Genomic DNA, 22,432 nt, shown 5'->3' on the forward strand with positions numbered 1-22,432 from the left:
TTTAATGAGCAACTCAACAGACACAGAGGCATCTGATGTGTTCATGGCACCAAATTTTCAAAGTATTACAATGCAGGTATCTGTAATCTGTAAATGTGTATGTCTAATGAGCTCTTGTGTTTGAATACAACAAGATATAAATTACAGTGAGCACAGAATCTTTGTGTTTTTCCAATGCTTGGTGGCTGGTAATATGAATGATTCCACAGCCAAGGGTGTGAGGTTATGAATAAATAGATTTTTATATGTAACATCACAAAAGATTTACTAGATATGGGATTGGATTTCTTCATGCATGAATCTCAAACCAAGCAAAACATTGTTCTTTATAGACTTGCAGCTTCTATTCGAGTTGGTCTGACTGATAGGATCAAATGGCTTTGCACACGCTACATTTAAAGAAGCAGTGTTCTGTTTCCACAAGGTGTGTTGGAAAGGGTGACATATTATGTTGGAAAAGGGATTATTGTCATACAGAAGCTTAAGTCAGAGCAGACTTTTAGAATAGTGAGCCTGGCAAACTGCAGCACAGCACAGCAGTCAGCACTCCTATGTCTATTTGGGGAGATACTAATCCATGAGAGGTCACCAAAATTTGTAGGCAAATGCATCGTTAAAGGCTGCAGTAATCACTAGGACTAGTCACATGCTGAAGTTGAAAATATGCTCAAGTGTCCTTCTGGATAGATATAAAAGTAGAGCACCAGTTTGTAATTTTAACACTTTTCCTGTAGCTCCAACTGACTTTAATCTACCTGTGGTATTCTTTTCCTTTAGAATAATGAACTCTATAAACTCCTGGGGATTTTAGCAGAGCTCAATAGCCTAGGAAAATAGGACAAAAAATTAATGCAAAGTATTTCTTACTGTACTGACATTCAAGGAGACTGTGTTTGGTTGAGTTTCTGGACCCTTAAGGACTTTCAGCCAGCTTTTGCTGTTATACAAGTAAAGATTGATTACAGTAGAAAGCCAAATTATTTATAAGGATCAGGCAGTGCACTGTTTGTGTCGATCTAGCATAACTTTACAATAGAGGAATGTGATCCTGATACTTTTGAGAAAGTGCAGGTATGCCCCGCGGTTAATAGTCAGCCTGTAGTGAAATGTCCCTGGGTTTGAATTCTCTGTGTTAATAAGTCATGGAGTTATTGGATGATGAGCTGTCAGTGTCTATGCTTAGAAATAATCAGGCGTGGCTAGTGGTGAGTTTCCATCTGGTACAGAATGCATGGGCAGTCTGCTTGCAGGCAGTGAAATCAGGAAATAAATGGCTTACCTGGGGCACTCTCAACTGGCAGAAATCGCAATATTCATTCCCTCCTCTTCATGTTATCCATCTTTAGTGACTTTCTCCTATGACAACAGCCTCCATCTGCAGAAGATGCCACTTGATTTTGTTGTCTGTGCACTGTGATCTAGGCACCTGGCACTGGATCATCAACGATTTCATTGGTAAAGACCAAGGGGGAAAAAAACTAACTTTGTATTAGCTGTCCTAGCAATGCAACTAAGAGTACTTCAGCAGTGTTGGAGAGCAGCGATATCCAGCGAGTACACCTACTGCTTCTCGTTTGCTACATTTCTGCATTTTAAGCAAAGGCAAGCAAATTCTGCAATCTTTAGTCTGCATTTTAGCCAACGCATCAAGACCGTGACATCGTTTTGCCTTGCCATGTTTTCCTCAGGGGATGGTGACTGGGCTGACAGCCCTTGCCGAGATTGTGGTGAGCCCATTTGCTCACCTTCACAGCATCAGCAAAAGAGTACTGAATACCCTGAAGACTGTGAGAACATGGGACACTGTCTTGCTTTTGTCACATCTGAATTATCCTGTATTGTTTTGAAGAATGTCTTCTCAAAAACAGTCTTAAGGCAAAGCTACATTGTAAAAATGATCCAGAACATGCATTCCCTTCCCATGTGCTGTAAAGATGCTGGGCTGACTTAATAATATTACCATTGTCATTCCCTGTCCCTTCCCAATACCTCTGAAATCGCTTTGCTAGCAACCCATAATTACAACCCTTAGAATGAAGATCAACAGAATACTCCATCTTTAAAGGCAGCACAAGCGGGATACTAGCATCAACATGATGTGCAGGGCTGCCCTTGCAAAGTAGTACAAAAGTTGACATGAAGATTCAGGATTTTGTCCATGGCACCTTAACGATTGTGTTTTAGGTAGACCTGCTTGTCAATAGCATATAGCTTATATGGTAGCAACAAACTACTACACATTAAGTATATGTGAAATGCTATAGCTGCAGCAAAACCAAGTTTTAGCAGAAGCTGAACCTTGTAAATCACTCCCACAAATTTCCTCTTAAGAGGGAGGAAAGTATCTGTTGGAGAGGGAAGTATTAGCCCTGTCGTACAACCACTCAGTGAGACATCAAGAATATAGTTCTTGCTGCCGGGGCATGTTCCAAGACAGTGGATGCAGCCTGCAGCAAGGTCTGGAGAAGGGCTGGCATATGTCAGTGAGCAGAGGAATGGCAAGTTCACCGTTTGAGAGGACCCTGAGAGAATTTGGCTCAGCAAGAATACCATAGGATGTCCATGACTTTCAAGGTGGAGTTCTCTCAGTTTTCCAAAAGGAATCAAGTGGTACCTGTGGGGAGGTGGACTCAGTCCTGCAGGTCTGTGGAATCTTGAACCAAGCAGATAAATCAGATGAGTCAAACAGCTGGATTCACTTACACTGGTTCTTAGGTGTCAGTGAATGTTCTTGAAAGCATTTCCTTGAACTCCAGTCTCTGCCAGTTTTTTGCAAGATGAGCAAGGGAGACCCACAGACCAGATGGAGCTAGGACGGAGATTTCACAGTATTATCTCCCCAGAGGGAGTGACAGTAGGCAGGGAGGCTCTGAACATGTAGTGTCTCCCTGGCTTAGTGGCTTGTACAGAAACCCATCCTCTTCAGAAACCTCACATTTGGTGCCTTAGGGTATTTTTACTAGTACATTTCTGCAAAACTGCCCATCTCTACGTGTATAAATGAAATCTGTTTGCTGACACTGACACCTGGACATCATTTCAACAAGTGGAAAAAATCCTGCATCCAGTGAGAGGAAGGTGGCCTGCAATGCAATGTGTGTGGGATTCGCACCAAGCGTGGTTCATGAAGGCATTTAGTTCACATAGCCTTGTCCAAGACTGATTAGGCAATGGTACTGCTGATTTATGTCTCTATCCTATTGCAGGTTTATTGGACTGCATTGGTTTGGTCTGGTTTTTGCCCTTTCCATCCAGGCACTGACTATGCCTGCCTACCTATCACGCTGGTTTTGTTGCCACTTGCAAATGGCGTGAACTGGGGTTGACATTACCTGAGTTATTGATCATTGGAGCTGAGAACTACTCCCACTCAAAAGAATTTGTCTGGAGGTATCGCATGGTGAAAAACACCAGAAACTCTTTGGTTCACATTTTCTGCCTCACTCATTTCAGCCACTGAAATGGTACGACAGCAGACAAGGAGCTTTACAATTGCAGAGTCCAGAATCATGTCACTGGCTTTGGAAACCAGATCTAATGGTTAACTGGTGTTTTTTAAAGTCACATCACGTCGGGCCTGGGAAATGCCAATGCAATGCACTCCAGAAGTTTGGGCTGCTGATATTTCCTAATTTGATGGGTAGAAACAAATCTCTGTGCTGTATGGATGTGCTGGTATTTAACTTATGTATTTTGAAATAAAGCACCACACAATATTTCTTTGTCTATATGTGTGTACTGAGGGCTGTGTTTATGACACCAGTGCAGGTGTTAACAGCTTTGCTTCTGCTGTGATGCACAGGAATATAGTGAAGTGTTTGGCCTAAAGTTTGTCTTCCATCTGGCCAGTATACAAAGTGACAGTGCAAACCCATCAAGATTGCACATTTTCTGCGTCATGTTGTAAAGGCCTCCAGTGCAGGGGATGGGAGTGAAGGAAGTGTTGACAGCTGAAAATGTTACTGGACATTTGTAGAAGGAAAGAAAGTTATGGCAGAGCAGTGAATATACTGACTACCCCAAATGTTAGAGAACAAAATACCCAAAAATGTTTTTGGTTTTTTTTTGGTCACAGCAAGGACGTTTGTCATATTCCCTTTTGATAGAAATACCAAAAATAGCTGTTTTTTTTTTTTTATCAGTTAATTTGATAAAAGTACTCTTTCTTTGTCTCCATCCACTTGTGTTTGCATTTATGAGAAAGTTACAGGCTATTTTTCTCCCAACCCATCTAAAAGGTGTTTCAGGAAATTACAATTGTTTTTAGTGAGATTTTAAATTCTGTCCAGAAGAACTCTTTGCACAAATGCAAAGAAAAGTGAAAGGTTCTTGTCCTGCTGTCCCTTTTCTTCCTTCACTCTCCTTCATTCTTCTTTGCAGTAGAAATATAATGGAAAATTAATGCTGTTAACTCTTCCGGTTATGGCAAAGATACCTCCAGAATATGTCACTTCCATAGACATGTAACAATGCAACAAGAATCTTTGAGTACGAGCAGAAAATTATCCACAAAGGAATAAAATTTGTCTTATTTTCCCACAAAATCACTGCGACTGTAATATTGACAGGTTTTTGGATTTTTCTCCTGAAGGATTAGTCAACCACTGGACTTTTCCTAAGACTGTGCTGGTCCTTTTTGTATTATTCTTTCCCCTTTTTTTCCTTTCTTTTTGTTAAGGGTCAACTATTCTCTTAAGCTGAGTAAATTCTCAACTTGCCAAGCTAAATATTCCAGACAAGGAGATACTTGTCCAAAGTAGTTATTTTATGGTAATGCACCCTGACCTTTCAAGCAAGGGGCACTTGAGGTTGTGAAACAAGCTCTCAGCATGCGAGAAGCCACTGGAGCGTAGAACACGTTCATGCCATACCCCTTTGACGTGGCAGTTACTTATGATGGGACCTGCCTTAAAGGTTGTTTTATGGTTGTGACTTTGGCTGCAAGACTCTTTTATCCCTGCAGAGAGAGCAAGCATGCTTGAAATCAAGTGTTAAAAGTCTGTCTCTGCTGTTCCTGAGAGCACAGCTCTGACCTCTTGCTGCTCATGACATTTCTGTAGCCTCTGTGACACCAGCTAGTCCCTCTTGCTCCTGTGGAATAGCCTGATTGTGCCAGAACATGCTCATCTAAGCAGCTCTACAACATGGACACAATTGCTGCTCCACCTGCCACCACAAGAATTCCTGTGCTCAGCTGTAAACTTCAAAGCTGTTATTTGTCTTGTTTTGTCTTATATCAAAGTAGACAGAATAACTCAGCAGCAATCCACGGGCTAGCAGTTACTGTGTTTTGCTAGTCTGAGCAGCTGTAATTCAGCTTAATGAGACTGTCCTGCACATAGAGGTGCCCACCTCCTCTTCCCTCTTCCTTTTCCTTCCCCTCGTATTTGCAATCCCAGGCAAAGCCTAGAAGCTGCCGAAGGTCTCCAGAGGCTGGAAGACCTGTGGGTTTGTGGGAGATGGTGGTGATGGCTCTGCTCTTCTTTTCTCTGTTTCCAGGTGGCATCTTTCAACAGATGCTGCTGCAGCAGGGAGAAGAAAGCACCCAGGAGAAGTTTAGGGTCTGCTTCTGCCGCGTGAGTCAGATGTTTGAAGATCTGGTCTGTCTTCCTCCTAGGGCAGGGAGAGTGGCTATGTACTGTGTGGGGAATGCATAACATTTAGGTCTTTGCCTCTGGTTCTTCAGGGAGTTGTTTTGCTTTCTCAGCTACTCTGAGAATTTTGAGTCCATGCAATAGACTCAAGCCCAAGATAAGGGTCAGGAAGAGACTCACACATGACACTGCTCTCCTTGTGGAATGGGAATCACAAGGTTGTCTTCCTCATCCCAGATGCTGGCAGCTGCTGCTGTCATCAGCACACTGCTGGCTGTGGTGGACACGTAGGACTGTCAGGACAAATCGTATTCCTGGGTGAAAAGACTGTTCAAATTTCCAAATCCAGTTTCACAAAACCCAGTTGCTTAACTGATGTTTTCCACATGACTGTCTCCCCATCCTGCATATTCTCAGTCTGAAGGTGTTCTCGAATATATAAATTTTCTTTGCTGTTGCATGGATGAGGATCTTGTACCTGCTTCCTACTGAAAAGAGCCAAGCCATCAATAGATAAGAATCTCTTGCCAGTGCTGTGGAGACAACAGTGTTGTCCCTCTGCTTTGCCTGTGGGAGCTGGCAGCAGCGCTCATATTAAGATGCTGGCCAAACCAATAAACTCTGTTGTACCGTTTGAGTAACAATGGTCTCTTCTAAGAGGGAAATAAAGATGAGAGGAAGAAAGAGCAAATTCTGGGGGCTAAGCAGGATGGTTTCTGTTTGACACTCTTAAATTGAACACAGTATGGTTTTTTTCCCTCTGCTCTTTAATTTCTGTTTTCGATTTCTTTAAAATGCCGGAAATTGGTGGGTTTAGAACCTAGAGAGCCTTTCATTTGTCAAGATTGTCTTACTCCCAAGATTAAATAAGCGCAGCTCCCTGAGAGAGAAATTCACTCTGATAGCTAAGCCAGATTAACCATTTTTGCTGTTCTGATGTGTAGGCTGGCCTCAGGAACACCCACAGATTGCAGTACTGACTCTGCAAGAGTGTATTCTGCATGGCTGTGTGCCTCAGCATGTAATCAGGGCTGACTCCTCTTATGTGCCTCTGGTCCCAGATCCCCATGGGCTCTCGAATATTGTTCTGCGTCCTTTTTTTCTGTGTTCAGTAACTGTGCTTCATTTCCTAAATGAGACCAACCTGCAAAATTAGAGAGATTTTAGCTGTAGAATATCAAACTCATACTGCATATGAGCAACCAACTTCCTACCCCTGGTTGCCTTTGGCCCAAAGATTGTGTTTGTAATGGAGTGCACTTGTATTTTGTAGTGTAACATATTGTATACCCTTTATAACCGGAGAATGACAACCTGGGCTCATGGATATTTGCTGTCTCTCAAGTGAGACATGCTACAGCTGCCCATGCTTTGTGTTGGCAGACTTGGCTCTGGCTATGAAGAAACATAACAAACTTGCTAGGAACTATTGCTTCAATCCAATGAGTGGGTTCAATCAGCAATGTAGTATATGTACACTTTGCTAACAGGCTTGAATATAAGACTATAAAAGGAGTGTGAGATTAATGTGTTTGCACAGAAAATTGCAATTTCAAAGAATTTCTCCCTTGCACACTTGTTCATTTATGCCTGTGTAATTGACTTATAAACACCTTTATTCTGTTAAAAAGCTATTTACATGCTTAACTGCTTGTTCACTAGCCATACGCCTCGTGTGTAAAAAGCCTGACAATTAATGCCAAGATTAATTCCACGTGTTTGCAGAAGTGGGCCCACAGATGGCTGCTAATTTCCCTTGGCATCTTTATAAGCCAATATGTTTCTGTTATTTTATTTCCAAAATAAACTATGCATTTACTTTATTATATTTGACATCATAATTTCAGGTTTTGCTTTGGACTATGAGGCTCAGAGCCCTCGGGGTAGCTTTCCTCATTATTAAACAACAGTTATATAGTTGTAGTTACTGAATTATGTTTGAAGAACATGCTTAACAAACAAATGCACAGCAGTTTCTATAATAAAGTGAAAAACACACCTTTGTAAAATGTGGTTTTCCAAATAGAAAGCATAAAGTGCAGTTCAAAATTGATACCTTTATTTTTTATTTTGTCCTGTCTTTTAATGAATGAAAAATGTCTGCATTCTAAAGAGGAAAATCATGAGAAAAAGCATTCACAATGAAGTGGGACAAAGATTGTTGCTGATTTAAATATTACTTTAATCTCAGTTAATATTTGAACAGCAGGGCCTGATCACACCAGTGACCATACTCTCATGAACCAAACCCTGGGAGCTCTCAGGCTTCTCAGCATATGGATGTGTTGGTCTCTCACTTCTCCATCTCCAGGCACTTTTCCTAAGGTCAACCCTTTATCCACAGCCCTCCTCTCAACACAGGCCTCATAGCTGCCTGAAACAGTTGTCCCCAGTGCTTTTTGTATGTATGGTGTTCTTTCAATCCCAACTTACGTGATTGATTGCCTTCATCTGTGTAACTGAAAATTTGGAAGTCTAAAATTTGTAAGGGACAAGTTCTTTAGCCAGAGTTCCTGCACTGCAGAATTTGCTCCTGTGCAAAATGTAGTGCTGGCTGAAGGAAGCAGGTAATAATCCAATGGCTGTTGACAAAATTGGAAGATAAATTATATATGCAATCAGCTCCGTATTTGCACAACAGCTTTAATTACATGGTAGAATTAATTTATCGAGTTTTCTTATTTATGCTTTGACTATTCATCATCAGGTTTCTGTATGCGTTTTTGGAGGGGTCTTTTTTGGTCTGGTCCAATTTCTGCTGAACTGCTCTAATTTGTTGGATATGTCATTGTAGTTGCAATGCTTTGCTGCTTTTTTTTTCTTTTGCTTTTGCTTTTTTATGCTCTGAAAGTAACATCTTTTTCTTTATCTTTTTTAAAGATAAAGACATTCCCTGCTGATACATCTAATCCTTTTTTCGATCCTTTTCCAACAGTACCACAGTTTTCTGTAAGTAGAACGTGCAACTAAAAAACTGTGTATTTAACACAATTCCAATTATTTTTTTAACTGTGTCAGAAACTTATATATTAAGCAATCCTCCAAAAAAAAAAAAGAAAATCCAAATAGAAATTAGAGTGCAAATCAGTTAAATATTCCCATTATATAAATAACTTGCCTGCATTCAGACATTGCTGCTTACTAGACAGAGGACTAAGAGTTAATGGTCAAGGGTCACCACTAATGTGGTCAGTCCCAAAATGTTGTTCAGTTCAGGACTGTAGAAGACAAGTGTGAAGTTCCACAGCATCTTTCCAAGCAGCAGTAGAGGAATGGGAAGACTTTGTCCTCTGTCTAGTGATTGCATGGCCTCCTGCCTGAAACCATCTGCTGTGCCATCACAAAGAGGGGCTTGATTTTCATTGAATTTACAGCTGAATTTTAAGTAAGAATTACAGTTACTGTTGGTGATTACAATGGTATCCTCATATAAACTCCCATGTTTACTTAATAACTTGAATCAAGTATTGAACTTAATTCCAATACCTAAATGGGGGGCTACAAGAACACTGGAGAGGGACATTTTACAAGGGCAGGAAGGGGTAGGACAAGGGGAAATCTCTTTAAACTGAAAGAGGGGAGATATAAGTTAGATATTAGGAAGAAATTTTTCACTATGAGGGTGGTGAGGCCCTGGCACAGGTTGCCCAGAGCAGCTGTGGCTGCTCCATCGCTGGCAGTGTTCAAGGCCAGGCTGGATGGGGCTTGGAGCAACCTGTTCTAGTGGAAGGTGTCCCTGCCCATGGCAGGGGGGTGGAACTGGATGATCTTTAAGGCCCCTTCTAACCCAAATGTTCTATGATTCTATGATTCTTGTTAAACTTGCGCAGAAGTTGGGATTTAGGCGTTTTGATAAGATAAACTATTAAGAAAACAATTATAAGGAACATAGAAGCTAACAATCCCCTTATATAAACAAAACCTTTATATATAAGGAAACAGTTATTTGACAATTTAAAAAATAAGTCCAATCTAAGTCCTACTTTAAGGGCATTATGTAGTAGTATGACAAAATTACCTGGTCTGTAAGAAACACTCTGATTGTAATTACAAACCACAATAACTGACTTACAGTTTTTAAATTACATTGGAAAAATGAAGCATTTCAGACTTTAACCTTTACTTATACTGGTAGCAGCAATCTACACCTGGCATATAATCAGAGATAAGTAACTTCAATCACTGTTGGGCCATGTGCAATAACTGTCTGTGTTTAATGATTTAAAAAGAAAGGCTTTTCTTTCACAGTAAACCTGATCATGGGATTGATCTGTTGGTTTTCTCCACATAGGTATTTTAAAGCCAAAGTTAGTTAGCCTTCCCAAGCTGTGTCAGTGCCACTGTTGAGCTTTAATTAAAGGTACCCGCAAATACATGGGAATAAGTCGCAGCACCAGTTTTCAGTAGGTCAGCCAAGCCCAGATAGTACAACTGTGGTAGAAGATAAACCAAAGTTACAGCGTTTGTGTCTTTCATGCTACTACTTTATATAAGCAAGAAGATATGCCCAAAATAACTTTCCCTGTAATTAGTAATGATTGTTAGGAAATTGGTTTTCTGCCTATGAGAGTTATGATAAAAGCAAAATTTAGGAAGGCTATATAAAATATTTTTTCATCATTGGGGCGATGGAACTTCAAAATGTAACAGAAACTACCCTGATATACTTACCCACAGAAATTTCCATCTTGCAGAAAATGGCTGTTGCACGGCAAATTCAAATGTTGACATTTTTGTAGTGCTCTGTTGGGAGAGAAGAAGCAAAATAAAATTTAAACTAATCTTTCTGAAGTTCCCTCTTCTCCCCATAGAGTCCCATTTCCCTGGGCAGAGTGGAAGGTGGAATCCAGAGCACAAATACTTAAAACACCATTACAATAAAAACCTAATGGTGTATGATCCATCATAGGTTTCCATACGTGAGTGAGTTACGTACAAAGAGGTGTGGTAAATGAGCAGCTACGGAGAGGACTGCATAAAGATGGGAAAACAATTAGGAAGATCAGTTAGACTTTGGTCCTGTGTTTCATGGTCCTCCATCCCAGCCCAAAGACACGTGCTTCTCCCCAGCAGCATTTCAGTTCATCCTGATGCACGGGCTCTGTCGAGGGCTTGAGTTTCTTGCCAAAGGCTTCCTACACCACAGGCAGGAGCTGTAAGGGAAGGGTCTAGATCAATGCTTGCACTTGCAGGCAGATTTAACTCTCAATGTCCTCAGGTCACACACAGTCCCAGATGGTAACATTTGTTAATGTTTTTCCTTATTTGTTTGGGTTTTTTTCCTTTTTTTTTTTTTTTTTTCCTCTTGCTTCCTGTTCTCTTTTTTTTTTTTTTAGCTTGGAGTAAAACTTTGAAATGTCATTGAGGGGAAAAAAGCTAAGAATGGTGACATTTGGAACGCTTTACCTTTTGCGTAGGGCTTCTAATTTGGTGGTGTATATGTTGCTGTGTTCTTCTTAGCAGAGGTAAAATAAGAGAATGTGGTTGCCTGGAATGTTTAAAAACAAGCTGCATGCCAGGTAGCCCTCTGAATTTCAGACTTTTCTGTAGAGAAATGGCAGGCTCCATGACCATACTCACAGGCTGGTATGAGTCACATAGATTTAAATTCATGGAATTATATCTGTTTAGACCAGTTAAATATTTGGCTCAAACATATTGTGCAAGCAAATATATATAAAAAGATGCTTTGGATATATATACTGTAAATATACTATTATCCAGAGCAAACACACTTTAGGACTCAGGGCAAATCTTCAGCAAGTGTAATTTGTCATCGCTCTGCTCATTCCAGTAAGGCTGGGAGAACTTCCATCAGCTTCACAGAGTGGTACATCTTCATAAAGTAAATTAAGATCTGGCAGTCCTCAGATCACATAGATCCTGTATGAGGAACACCAAATTTGATACTCCTGAAGCTTGTAAGGTTGAGTTTTAAAAGTTGAATGGCAGAGAAGTTCAAACAGACTGTAGTAGCCAGTATTTACACACATAACTGGTCAGGTGTGGAGGAAGAGTTTCCTTAGTTGGTTTTACATTTTTCATTTTACTAATTTTGTAGAGTTAATGGAATTCCTTTTGCTTCAGAGATTGTTTTGGAGCACATCAGATGCATTTAGCTGAAACGTGAGCAGAAACATGTTAGAAAGTTGCAATGGGCAAGCAAACCTAACACAGCCATTTTTTCCTGGGCTCAAATAATTGTCCCACTTGTTAAATTGATTTGTTTGTGGTTAGCATTGATCCTGTGTGGCTTGCAGAATTTGAGAAATAATTAAGACAGACAAAAAAAAAGTTGCTATTCAAGCAGCTGCTCCATTATGATGGTGACTTATCTTCCTCCCTGCCTTAAAGTCTGAACCAAGTCCAGAAGAAAAAGTTGTCATGAAAGAAATGCAGCTGATACCAGGAGGGTACTATCCACTGTGGTTTGCATGAGAAATAGCCCATGCCAAAAAGCAAGACAGGGCTGTTTTATTTTTAGGGTTCTTACCTCTCCAGTCGTTTTATCTGTCCAGTCTTTGCTGTAATACTGCAGTGCTGAAAGACAGGAGATGGTTGCTTGCTGTTTGTCTTACAACAGCATTTCCAATATTGCTTTTATGTTACCTGTCACTAGATACTGCAAGAATATATCTCTTGAGACATGTTCCAGTTAGTAAGTATGGGAAAGGGATGGACACTTTGAAACTTGGGACCCATTAGAAAACTGTATAGCATTTCTGAAGAATAATCCAGAAATCTCATGTAGTCAGCATTCTGCTTTATTTTTAGGGAAAACACAATAATGATAAGCATAATAATGATAAAAATAATAATAATGATAATTCTCCAAACTGATTATGTCTTTTATCCAAATGCTTCCAGTCCCATACATGGAGTTTTATCTCACATAGGGCATGTTGCCATCAGGCTTGTCCCTTGGGTGCAGCTCTGAAAGAGCCATCAAAACAGGTGGCTGTCCAGCACCTACGGAGGTAGTACTGAGCAGCTGTAGCTACAGCCTCCTGTTCTCATTATTACTTGTTGCTACTGAGTGTTTGGCAATGAATTGGATGGTGAAAGATAGCAAAAGCTAATCTACACTTTTTTCCTTTCTGTGTCTGTATAATTTTTTTTGTAGGCAGAATTTGCAGACAGCAAATTACAATGCTGTACAGTGCAGTCATCCCCTAAGATAACGCTGGTAACAAAATCGCCCGTACTGAGATCTTTGGCAGACACTATACCAACTCCAACGGTCCAGACAGTATACACGTCGCATAAGCCGATTTCGCTGGCAGACAGGTACTGTGCAATTCTTTCACAGAAATACTATGGTGCTCTCTGCATTAAAGGAATCTGCTTGATTTCTCTTTTTCTTATTATAATAATTATAAATAGCCATTTCCCTGATAGTAAAAAATTTCCACTTGCTGCTTGACACCTACTTCAGAAGAGGTGGGTTCTGTAAAGAAATATCTATAACTCTCATCTGCTCCAAGAAAAAGCCCCTACCTTGATTAACTGCTGCAGCCAGCAGTGTACCATTTCTGTGGCCAGTGGCCTGAAGAGTAAGTGTTGTGCAGATTTTCCCCAGGCAAGTCTGAACCACAAAGGTTTTCTCTTAATAATTGCTGTTGCAATTTGTATTTTGAAATTAAATATCCGTGGGGGAAAGCTGAGGTTAAGAAATGTCTGCTCTTCTAAATGAAAAACAGACCCTGGTTTTCTTTCTTTTTCCTCTTTATTTTTTTTTTAAGTAAGTCATGTCAAGCTACAGTGGTCTTTTTTGTAGTTTCTCAGAGAAAAAATAAGTCATCCCATCTTTCCATAGGCAGCCTGCTTTCAGTTTCCTATTCTTCCATCTTACCAGTTTTGCATGCTGGCTTCTTATTCTAGAATGTAACCACAGCTGAATTTCCCAAGCTGATAAATTACTGAATACAAATGTAAAAGTGGATATGCTCAACATTTCTGGAGCAAAAAAAGTCCTAGGCTTATGTTGAAAAGCATTTCTTTGGCATCATTATAAACGAGGCTCTTTTACTTTCAGATTCATGGTCAATTCCCATTTTCATTTGTGAATTATTTCTTGCAGATGGTGGTTTAATTGCACCTGCACACTTGTTCAACATTGCTAACTCACTGAAAAATTTATCATCCCAGTGAAAATGTAATTCTGAAGCTGTAGTGCTGAACTCAGCTTCTGTAGGATGTCTCGAAGACAAGTGGGTGATTCCACCCCGGCTTGTTCATGAATGGGTGGCCAGGTTTCTGCACTGCAGTTTAAATCTCCAAACTGTTTTACAAGTGTAAAGATACTTAACTGTCAGAACAACACAGTAAACAGTTTCATGTTGGTTTCCCCCTCTTTCCCCTACACACACTATTTATTAAGAAATGGAATCACTAACTCAGGACATTGCCAGTGTTGCAGAGTGTGCTGGCTCTGGAGTGATTTGGGGTGTGAGAGCAAGGACTTTAGGCTCTGCTTCCCACACCCTGATGTGTGCAGGACTTTAGTAAATTCCGCGAATGTAGATGTTCCCAATATCAGACCACACTGAGGAGCAGAAGGCTGTAACACCAGTCTTTTGTGATGGCATTTACTGTAGTTGTTTCATTTATAGAGTCCTAGTCCAGTTTCCTTTGAAATCAGCAGTCTTTAATGGGGTGAGGTGACATCCTAAACTGTTTTGCCATGTGGGTCTTTTTATGTCCTTTTTCTTGCCTCTGTTTGCTCTTCAGAAATACCAAGCGGTACTTGTTTTTGAATCGGTCATCAGTTATTGGCCTTTTCACTGAATTGAGCCTGACCTTTTCTCCCCTCCTTTGGTATTTTGAAACTGTTAATTATATTAAATTGAAATCTGAGACTTATTGTTGTCCCCATAATTGGCTGTTTGTGCATTAATTACACAGCGCTGAGACTCTGAGGCGTGAACTTGAGAGAGAGAAAATGATGAAAAGACTATTGATGACAGAATTATGAAATTCGCACTACAGTCAGATGGAGACTGGATTGGGGCCTTTCATGTGCCTTCTGTCTACATTCCTCTGCTTCTGTGTACTCAACATAATGCATCAGGAAAACGTGTGATATACCTGGCTCGCCTGGATTCACCATGGTTGGTTAAAATTAAGTCTCAGCTAGACTTTAACTTGAAGGAGTCCCTTTATTCATTTGCTGCTGGGAAATCAACCTTCAATCCTTTATCTCTCCTGAGATTTTATACTATTAACACAATTAATTTCTGGTTTGGTTTTGGTAATCTAGGGCAAAAAGGATCAGCAAGGAGCATACTGATTTCTATTGGGAAACACTGTTCTGTACATATGTTAATAAGTGCACAGAAATTAATGTTATGCAGAATATTTTGATAGTAACATAGAAAATATGTCATTTTGTACAACTGAAAATTGCAATGAGCTACTGCTATTTGTTAAAGAACCATTTTTAAAGCAGAAGAATGATTATTACATCCTAACCCCAGGACTGTTAGTTTCCACAGAAAAATAAACGGCTGTCTTACTCAATTCTTAACCTTAACCTTCACTCAGAGATATAAATAGCTGCAAGGGGAAAAGACACCCCATCATACAGGTATACACACCCAACACTCCCTATAGATTGTCATCTTGACCTAAACCTTTAACTAAATCTTACTCTATTTCCATTAATGAAAAAAAAATCAGTTGTTTAAAGTAATTTGCTACTGACTTTCTAGCTTGATACTGACTTTTTTTAACTGAGTGAGAAGCTTTACCCTCTCCAGGTTGCCTAAGCATTAGGGCTTGCCCACACTCAGACAGCTTCTGCCCCAGCACTGAAGGCTGCAGAGCCTCAGCCGTGTGGACGTAGCTCATGCAGGGAGCTATTTTTCACTTCCTGGGTAGATGAACCGCCTTCCTGACTGACATGAATTGATTGATCACTTTAAAGAATAGTAACAATGATAGTTTATGGCATAGTTGTGTCTATACCCTCTTTTTCACTCTACTAATCAGCACATGTGTACTGGCAAACCTGTGGAGGGTACGCCTGCCTATACGTCCCCTTCACCGCAAGCAGCCTCTACGTTCAGTGGAGCTATCTCAGGCATCAGGTGGGGTGGGTGGTCCAGCACTAGCAGAACCACAGCCCCAGGGAGGGTGTTTATGGTATACAGGTAATGCTACCAACTATTTCCTAGGTAAAAAAAGAAGAAAGAAGTTCTCCATTCCTCCCTGTTCAGTAGTGCAGGGTCATCTAGAAAGCTACCAACAACTGACTGTCAGCTACAAGGTACTCTTCCAACAGGAAAACTTCTGTGCGATTTGTATGGCTGAAGATGTATATTTTTCTGTTACTCTGTATGTTCTCTTGTTTGTATTAAGATAAAAGATTGCCCTTAATTTGACACTGATTATGATGGCTTTATCTCAACTTCAGCAGTTTGTTTGTGTGAAGCCTGGGAAGTGATTGCTGTGAGACTGGGTTTCCTTCGGAGTTAACTTACACTGTTTTTCTGAAATGAGAGTTCTTGAGAGCATCGTAGCACTGTGGATTGCAATGTGGATGTATAAAGTTACTTGTCTATTTTATATTTACAGGGACAAGAAATTAGCATTAGGCTCCCCAGTTAAAATCACCAACCCCAAAATTTCAGTTTGCCATAAAATGGGGCAAAAAATCCAGCACAAGTGTTAGGTAGAAACTCACAATACAAGATGTAATGAAGTAGCTCAACATGAGCAATGGGCACAAGGAGCCACAGAAACATACCTGGATGGCAGATTTCAGAGCGCTCAGGTGACTTTGCTGGGTAATCAGTTACGACTTGTACACTGTCCACCTTCTAGTTACAGTCCCAGGACACTTCTGCTCCTTATGTTTAAATGTGCCACTCCATCAATCCAAGGTTATTAAAGATGGCTTAGGAACTTTAAATCCCTATGAAGAAATCAGAAAGGAGGGGAAACACAACAGCCAGAAGAGCCTGCATCTTCCATGTCCTGTTACTCTTTTCTCACCGCTTCCCAGAAGGTACTGGGGGATGGAGAAGAGCAGCCCATTTTGTCTATGCTCAAGTGAAAGTGAGCACTGTGAAGAACAAATAAAAGAATATTGTAATTAGAGCTGCTGTTTTGGGAAAGGAAAGCAAAGTAAGGTTGAGAATGGCACAGCACGGACTCCAGCTGAACCTGGTCTTCTGCCTACTGTTAGGCAACCCCCAGTTGTGTGTGAACTGGCAGCAGTTTCACAAAGTCATTGTCAAGGAAAAACAGAAAAAAACCCTGATCTGAACGCATACATCAGCTGTACTGATTGCCAAGGAGTGGACTTTGGGAACCCCGCAGTATGCCTTCAGGTTTGGGGGCAAACAGATCCAATTACCCAATCAGGGCAGTCTGGTCACATAAGCAAAAGCCTTTAGCTAAACTGAATGCCTGACTCAGACCAGCCCATCAGTTCTGGCTTGTAAACAAGCTATTTATTTAATATTTTAAATGCAACCTTTTGCTCCCATTGTATAAAAATTCTTGAGCTGAAATAGAACTGGAGAACAAGAAATGTGAAGCAAGGTTATTTTACAGCGGCCAAGTCTTTATAACTAAGTCATGTTCTGGCATAGTTGAGAGAGAGCAGATACTCCTCCCTCCTTGGTTCCCACCAGGAGAAGAGGGAAAGGCTCGCATGGCCACTTAGGTTCTGGGGGATGTTTTCCACAGAACAACCCCAAGTATGTTGCCTTGTCTTGTTTTAGTGTCTTATCCACTGGCTGCCACCATTTCCTATTTTGCAGCCTAATGGAGCTTTATTAAAACTGTTTTACTGTTATCAGACTGAACTTTTAACTGTGGAATGTCATCGCCTTGTTCTTTCTTACTGTGTACTTTCTTCAGCCACGCTTAAGTGTCTTGGTTTTCACATCCTCTGAGTAAACACTCCTGCCTCACCTCTGTTTGGGAATTACAGTGTTAGGACACGTTACCCAAACCTACTGTAAACAAGACAATGTCAACATGAACATATGCTGAGGGGCAGATAGTCTAGATTTGCCCCTAGACTTTAACTTTACAGGTGTTAAAGGATACTCTGCCGAGGGTATGTCTATATAATAGTGCAGAAGTATCTGAGCTAGCTTTAATGAGCTTGCATATGTAGTTGTGGCAGCATGAAGCCCAGCACCGGCTATCATTATCATGTACATTGACACGTGTAAAGATAACGCATTTGAACAGCAGCCTTCTGAAGCATGGTCTCCAGAGTTGGTGACAGGAAAGGGTGGCTGAAAGGAGTTTGTCTCTTCAGCTCTCCTGGGAAAGGGTTCATCTCACCTAATGTTAATATGCCCAACTCTCACCTGATGAGAGATCAAAGGAACTGTCTTCCGGAGGTGCCTCTGACTTAAATGTCTACCTTTATATTGCTTACAGTTAAGTGAGATGAATCCTGCTCTCCGTCCCTCTGGTCAGGTCTACATTGCAAACCCTTGCCGACACGGACATATCATCCAGGGTGCTTTGAGGTATGATTTGTGATCGATGTAGCTCTGCCATCAAAAGCCTTGCACGTTAGGTGTAAATATACTACCAGAAACACCCTGTTGTCAGAACAGCTTGTATCCCTTATGGGGAGAACAGAGAGCTGGAGTAACTTACAGTGTCATAGTAAGCACAGAGGCTTCATTACAGCTGTGCCCAGTTTGAGAGGCGCTGGTTGATGAAACCTCCTGCTATAGCCATGCTGGCAAAGCCTGGCAGGGGTGGCCCTGGCTTTTAGCAGTGCCCCGGATGATGCTCTGACCCGCTCAGCAGATCCCAGCTTTCCAGCGTGAAGTCTCTAAGCGGCAGAATGCAATGTTGTCATGTTTGGGTGATTCCAGCAAAAATTATTGGCCATTTAAATAGCTATGCAAGGAGTTAAATATTTTCTCATATTGCAGTCTCTTATGGAAGCCAACCAACTGTGCTTTGGCTTTGTGTGGTTCAGCTGTTCTCACTGTTTCGTTTTAAAAGGAATAACTGGGTTTTCTTTCATTGTTTGAGATCCCACCACTCTATCAGGTCCCACAGCGTGTGCAGATTTTTCATGTTTCAAACATCCTTAGGCCCTGAAAGTGCAATGTTTGAAAATTAACTCCTCCAAAGTTTCAGTTTGTGGCTTCACATCTCTCTTGCAACAGGATGCCTACGTGCCCATTTGAAACAGAGCTGGCAATGCAGTGAATTGTTTCATTGGAGGCAGCATCGTGTTTTGTTTGAACTGTTTACAACTATCCTTTGGTTTTCTTTTTTATTCTTTTTTGTTTCTGAATACATTTCTGGTTCACTGGCTACAGAAACCTACTCGTAATTATGCAATGGGATATTGTTTCTTTTTTTTTCTTTTTATTTTTGTTTCCTTTCTTTTTAATGTCCTGATGTTCAAGGAGTTTGCAATAAATATACTGAGGCTGCTCTGTAATTGCATGTAAGATCAGCCTCACAACTGTGTTTTGTAAAGTTAAGTGCCGTAAAAGAACCTGTAGATGACGTGGAGAAGGAGGGAAGGGAGAGTAAGTGGAGGAGAAGGCTTCTCTGGCAGCTGCAGCTTTGGTGGGTAGCAGCTTTAAAGAAAGACTGCTCACACCATTTTGTTTCATCCGAGTAGCAGCGTGCATCATCAGACAGTGTATGATGGCATTTTGTTGAAAACATGCCTAGAGAGAAACTTTTACGGCTCAGCTGTTTACCTGTTCCTGTATTCATGCCTGCAATAAATGAGATGAAAAATAAATCACAGAGTCTGAGCAGTTTGTAGTCAAATCAGTCATTTAGGAGGCATGGGGCAGTGTGCCAATTAAAGGAAACATTTGTTTGCTAATGAAGTGGATTCATCTTTACAAAAAATCAAGTACAACCTAAGGAAAAAACAGAGAATTTCTTCAAAAAGCCAAGAGGCTTTTATCCAGCTTAAGGTTACAGACTAGCGTTGTAGGGTACCAGTCATCTGGTGGGTCATTAGTTGGGGCATGCTTTGCTGAATGCCAGAGCTGGAAAAACACTGGCAGCATCAAGGTGGAGAAATATGAAATGTGGCATGTTGCTGGTCTTCCAGCTGGGGCTCAATAGGGGAAGAAAAGCACTACTGGAGTGGGAGGGGTGGGGAGAAATCTTCCTTTTCACACAGGGCTGAGACACCGCAGGTTATTAAACTGCGTCAGGCAGGAAAATTAAAAAAACAAACCAAGCAAACGAAAAACCCAACAACAAGAAATTCAAAGCCCATTCATTGTAAATATTTTTTTAACACAATTAAAACATTTCACTCAGATTTTTGCCCTTGATTTTGCCATTCTTTAAAATGTCTAAATGAAAAGTTGCTTCAGAAGGAAACATTTCCATTTTCTTTTGTTCAAAGATCTCTAAATCAGGACATTTTGACATTTAACTTTCCCAATGCACTTACGAAATGAAATCCCAGTAATGCTCACCCCATTTTCTGAGGTTGCCAAAACTCTGTGTTCAGAGGAATATGATCCCATCCCAATTTCTCCAAATGGGTATTGTTCTATTTTTAATCTCCATGCAGGGAAAGCAGAGAAGAAACAGATCAACGTTCCTCCATTAGTACTCAATTTGTACCAAGAAAATTGATTATCCAGCCAGCAAACCTAGTTAATTAATTCCCCTTAATACATGTCTTTCTTTGCTAAAGGAATAGCGTTCTGGGGTGCAGGGAAATGAGAAGCTGTGTGCTAAAAGGTCAGCAAATACTCTCCATAACTTGGCTGCAACTGAGAAGTGTGAGGACTTGAGAGATGTAAATCTGAACAATGTTTTGGTTTATTATCAGATGACTGATCTATGGCACTGGTTGCAAGGTCGTTGAGATAAATTCTATTTCTCAGGGGACATGCTTTCAAGAGCAGAAATCCAGCTCTGCACGCAGGCAGTGTTAACTGGGGGCAGGGGGGAAGATGAGGCAACAGTTACCAGCCTGGCTGTGTTGCACAAATGCTGCTGCATTGGGGCAGGAAGGCACCCATATAGGTGCAGGTGGGTGGAACAAACCCCAACTCTGGTGAAAAGCCATGGCCATGCTCTTTCAAGCGCAGTGAAGCCTTTGGGGCTGGCCAGCAGTGCGTTCCCTATGCCCGTGCAACTTGCCCTATAGGACAACCATGCAGCAAATGCAGTGCCAGGGTTGGCTGTCATCAGACCTGCTGGAGGAGATGACAGTAAGTAAAAGACCTACCATTTCCCTTCCCCAGCCACCCCAGGACAGGCCCATGGAGTATCCCCAGCTCATAGTGTCAGATGAGGAGAGCGAGCTTGCCCTTTTTGTGAGAAACTGGGCATGGGATCAGCTTAGCTGTGGCATCAGATGTGTCTGACAACCCTGACCATTGCAGCTATGTCTTATGTGCTGCCAGTAGCACATATGGTATGTGAGGTGCCTTCTTGACAGGCTTTCAGGTCTGCAATGGTCAGGGGAGAAGGGAGGAAAACAACAGGGAGAAAGAGGAGCAAACAACCCACACCATCACCTGCTGGGTGGCCTGATGGCAAAAGCGCTGCCAAACCAATGTTTGCCTTTTCAGTGTATTTTAAAACTACATATATAAAATTGCATCATTACATAGGTAATATGCAATTGATGATAATTATGTGGGTTTTAACAAGCATTTCTACAGTGTGTGTGGTAGATGATGCCAGTGACTGCACAGCTCTGCCATCAGAGTATCTGGCACAGCAGTGAGGTGTAAAAGCCGCATGGATCTTTACTGTTTCATGCACTGATTATTCAGCTTTTCAAGCAGAGAGCCACTTAGCCTCCTGCATCGTACTTCCTTTGCCTTTTGTTAGCAAACTCTTTTGGAAAGCCAAGGAAAACAGAGCACGAATTCTTTTCTTCAGATACTTGGTCAGTGATGCTTAGCATCACAGGGCCCCAGTGAGGTCAAGAACTCAAGTTTGGGGTTTTTTTGAATTATTTACCTTGCTGCTTTCAAAAGCAACCACCAAAAAAGTGATTTCTGTGCTGACTCCTGCTCTGCTCTGGCTGCTGGCCCCATCCAGCAGCATCAGGCTTGGCAAGGGCATGGGGTGGTTTGGCAGGAGGCGACAAGGGTTGGTTGTTTTTTTTGGGGGGTGGTGGACTGCCAACACCCCCCAGCACTTTCTTCCCTCCTGTGGTACATTTCCTGCTGTGGCTGACACAACCTCTGCATCCTCCAAGGTGGGATGTGCGCTGCCCTGCTGGGAGCTGGGAAGATGCTTGCAGCTCCAGGGTCACTCAGGGAGGGTTTGGGGCTGGTGGGGCCGAGAGCTGTGGTGGGTGTCTGTGTGAGGGGCACACGCAAGAGCTTGGGCTCTGGAGATTTTGGAAGCTGCCTTGCTCCTGGGTGGTGCGGGCATGTGGAGATGCGTGAGGCTGTGGGGAGCATCAGTGTGACTTGTCCTCTACCTGGTGTGTGAAATTGGGGATTTAATGGCAAGGGTATCACTGTGAGACTGGTCACTTCTCCCTCCTGCAAAGGAGTTTCAAACTTGTGCCCTTCAGAGCCCGCAAGGCCAGTCTGTGCTCAAGGAACACTGTGAGTTCTGTGGCAGGGCTGCGGTCAGTACTTTCAGTGGTACGGGTGCTCGCTCTAAATGAGACCCTGCAGTACCCCCATCACACTGGCTCACAGCTCTTTTGTGGCAACACAAGGATGACAGCACCTCTGAGAAGCACCTCTCCCTAGGCTGCTGTCATATGGAGACAGGGAGGGAGGGAGGGAGAGCCCTGAAGCCAACTATCTTTGCAACCCAAGAGCACTCCCATTTTTTCATTTCCAGCCTAACAAGCCAAGGCTCAGGGTGGGTTCTGGCCAGCTTGACAACTT

The 22,432-nt window shown here is 41.7% G+C and overlaps 1 protein-coding gene across 2 annotated transcripts in view; it reads left to right on the forward strand.

Moving 5' to 3' along the window:
* EPB41L4B (erythrocyte membrane protein band 4.1 like 4B) overlaps positions 1-19,338 on the forward strand; it is a 171,982-nt gene extending 152,644 nt beyond the window's left edge. For both annotated transcript variants that reach the window (XM_030490937.1, XM_030490946.1), the window contains 3 exons: positions 8,475-8,543; positions 12,718-12,881; positions 14,499-19,338. In XM_030490937.1, the coding sequence (XP_030346797.1) occupies positions 8,475-8,543; positions 12,718-12,881; positions 14,499-14,568 (303 nt within the window). In that variant the 3' untranslated portion in view covers positions 14,569-19,338. The remainder of the gene's footprint in view (positions 1-8,474; positions 8,544-12,717; positions 12,882-14,498) is intronic.
* The last annotated feature ends 3,094 nt before the right edge of the window (positions 19,339-22,432 follow it).

This window comes from Strigops habroptila, chromosome 1 (genome assembly GCF_004027225.2).
Source record: "Strigops habroptila isolate Jane chromosome 1, bStrHab1.2.pri, whole genome shotgun sequence".
NCBI lineage: Eukaryota > Metazoa > Chordata > Aves > Psittaciformes > Psittacidae > Strigops > Strigops habroptila.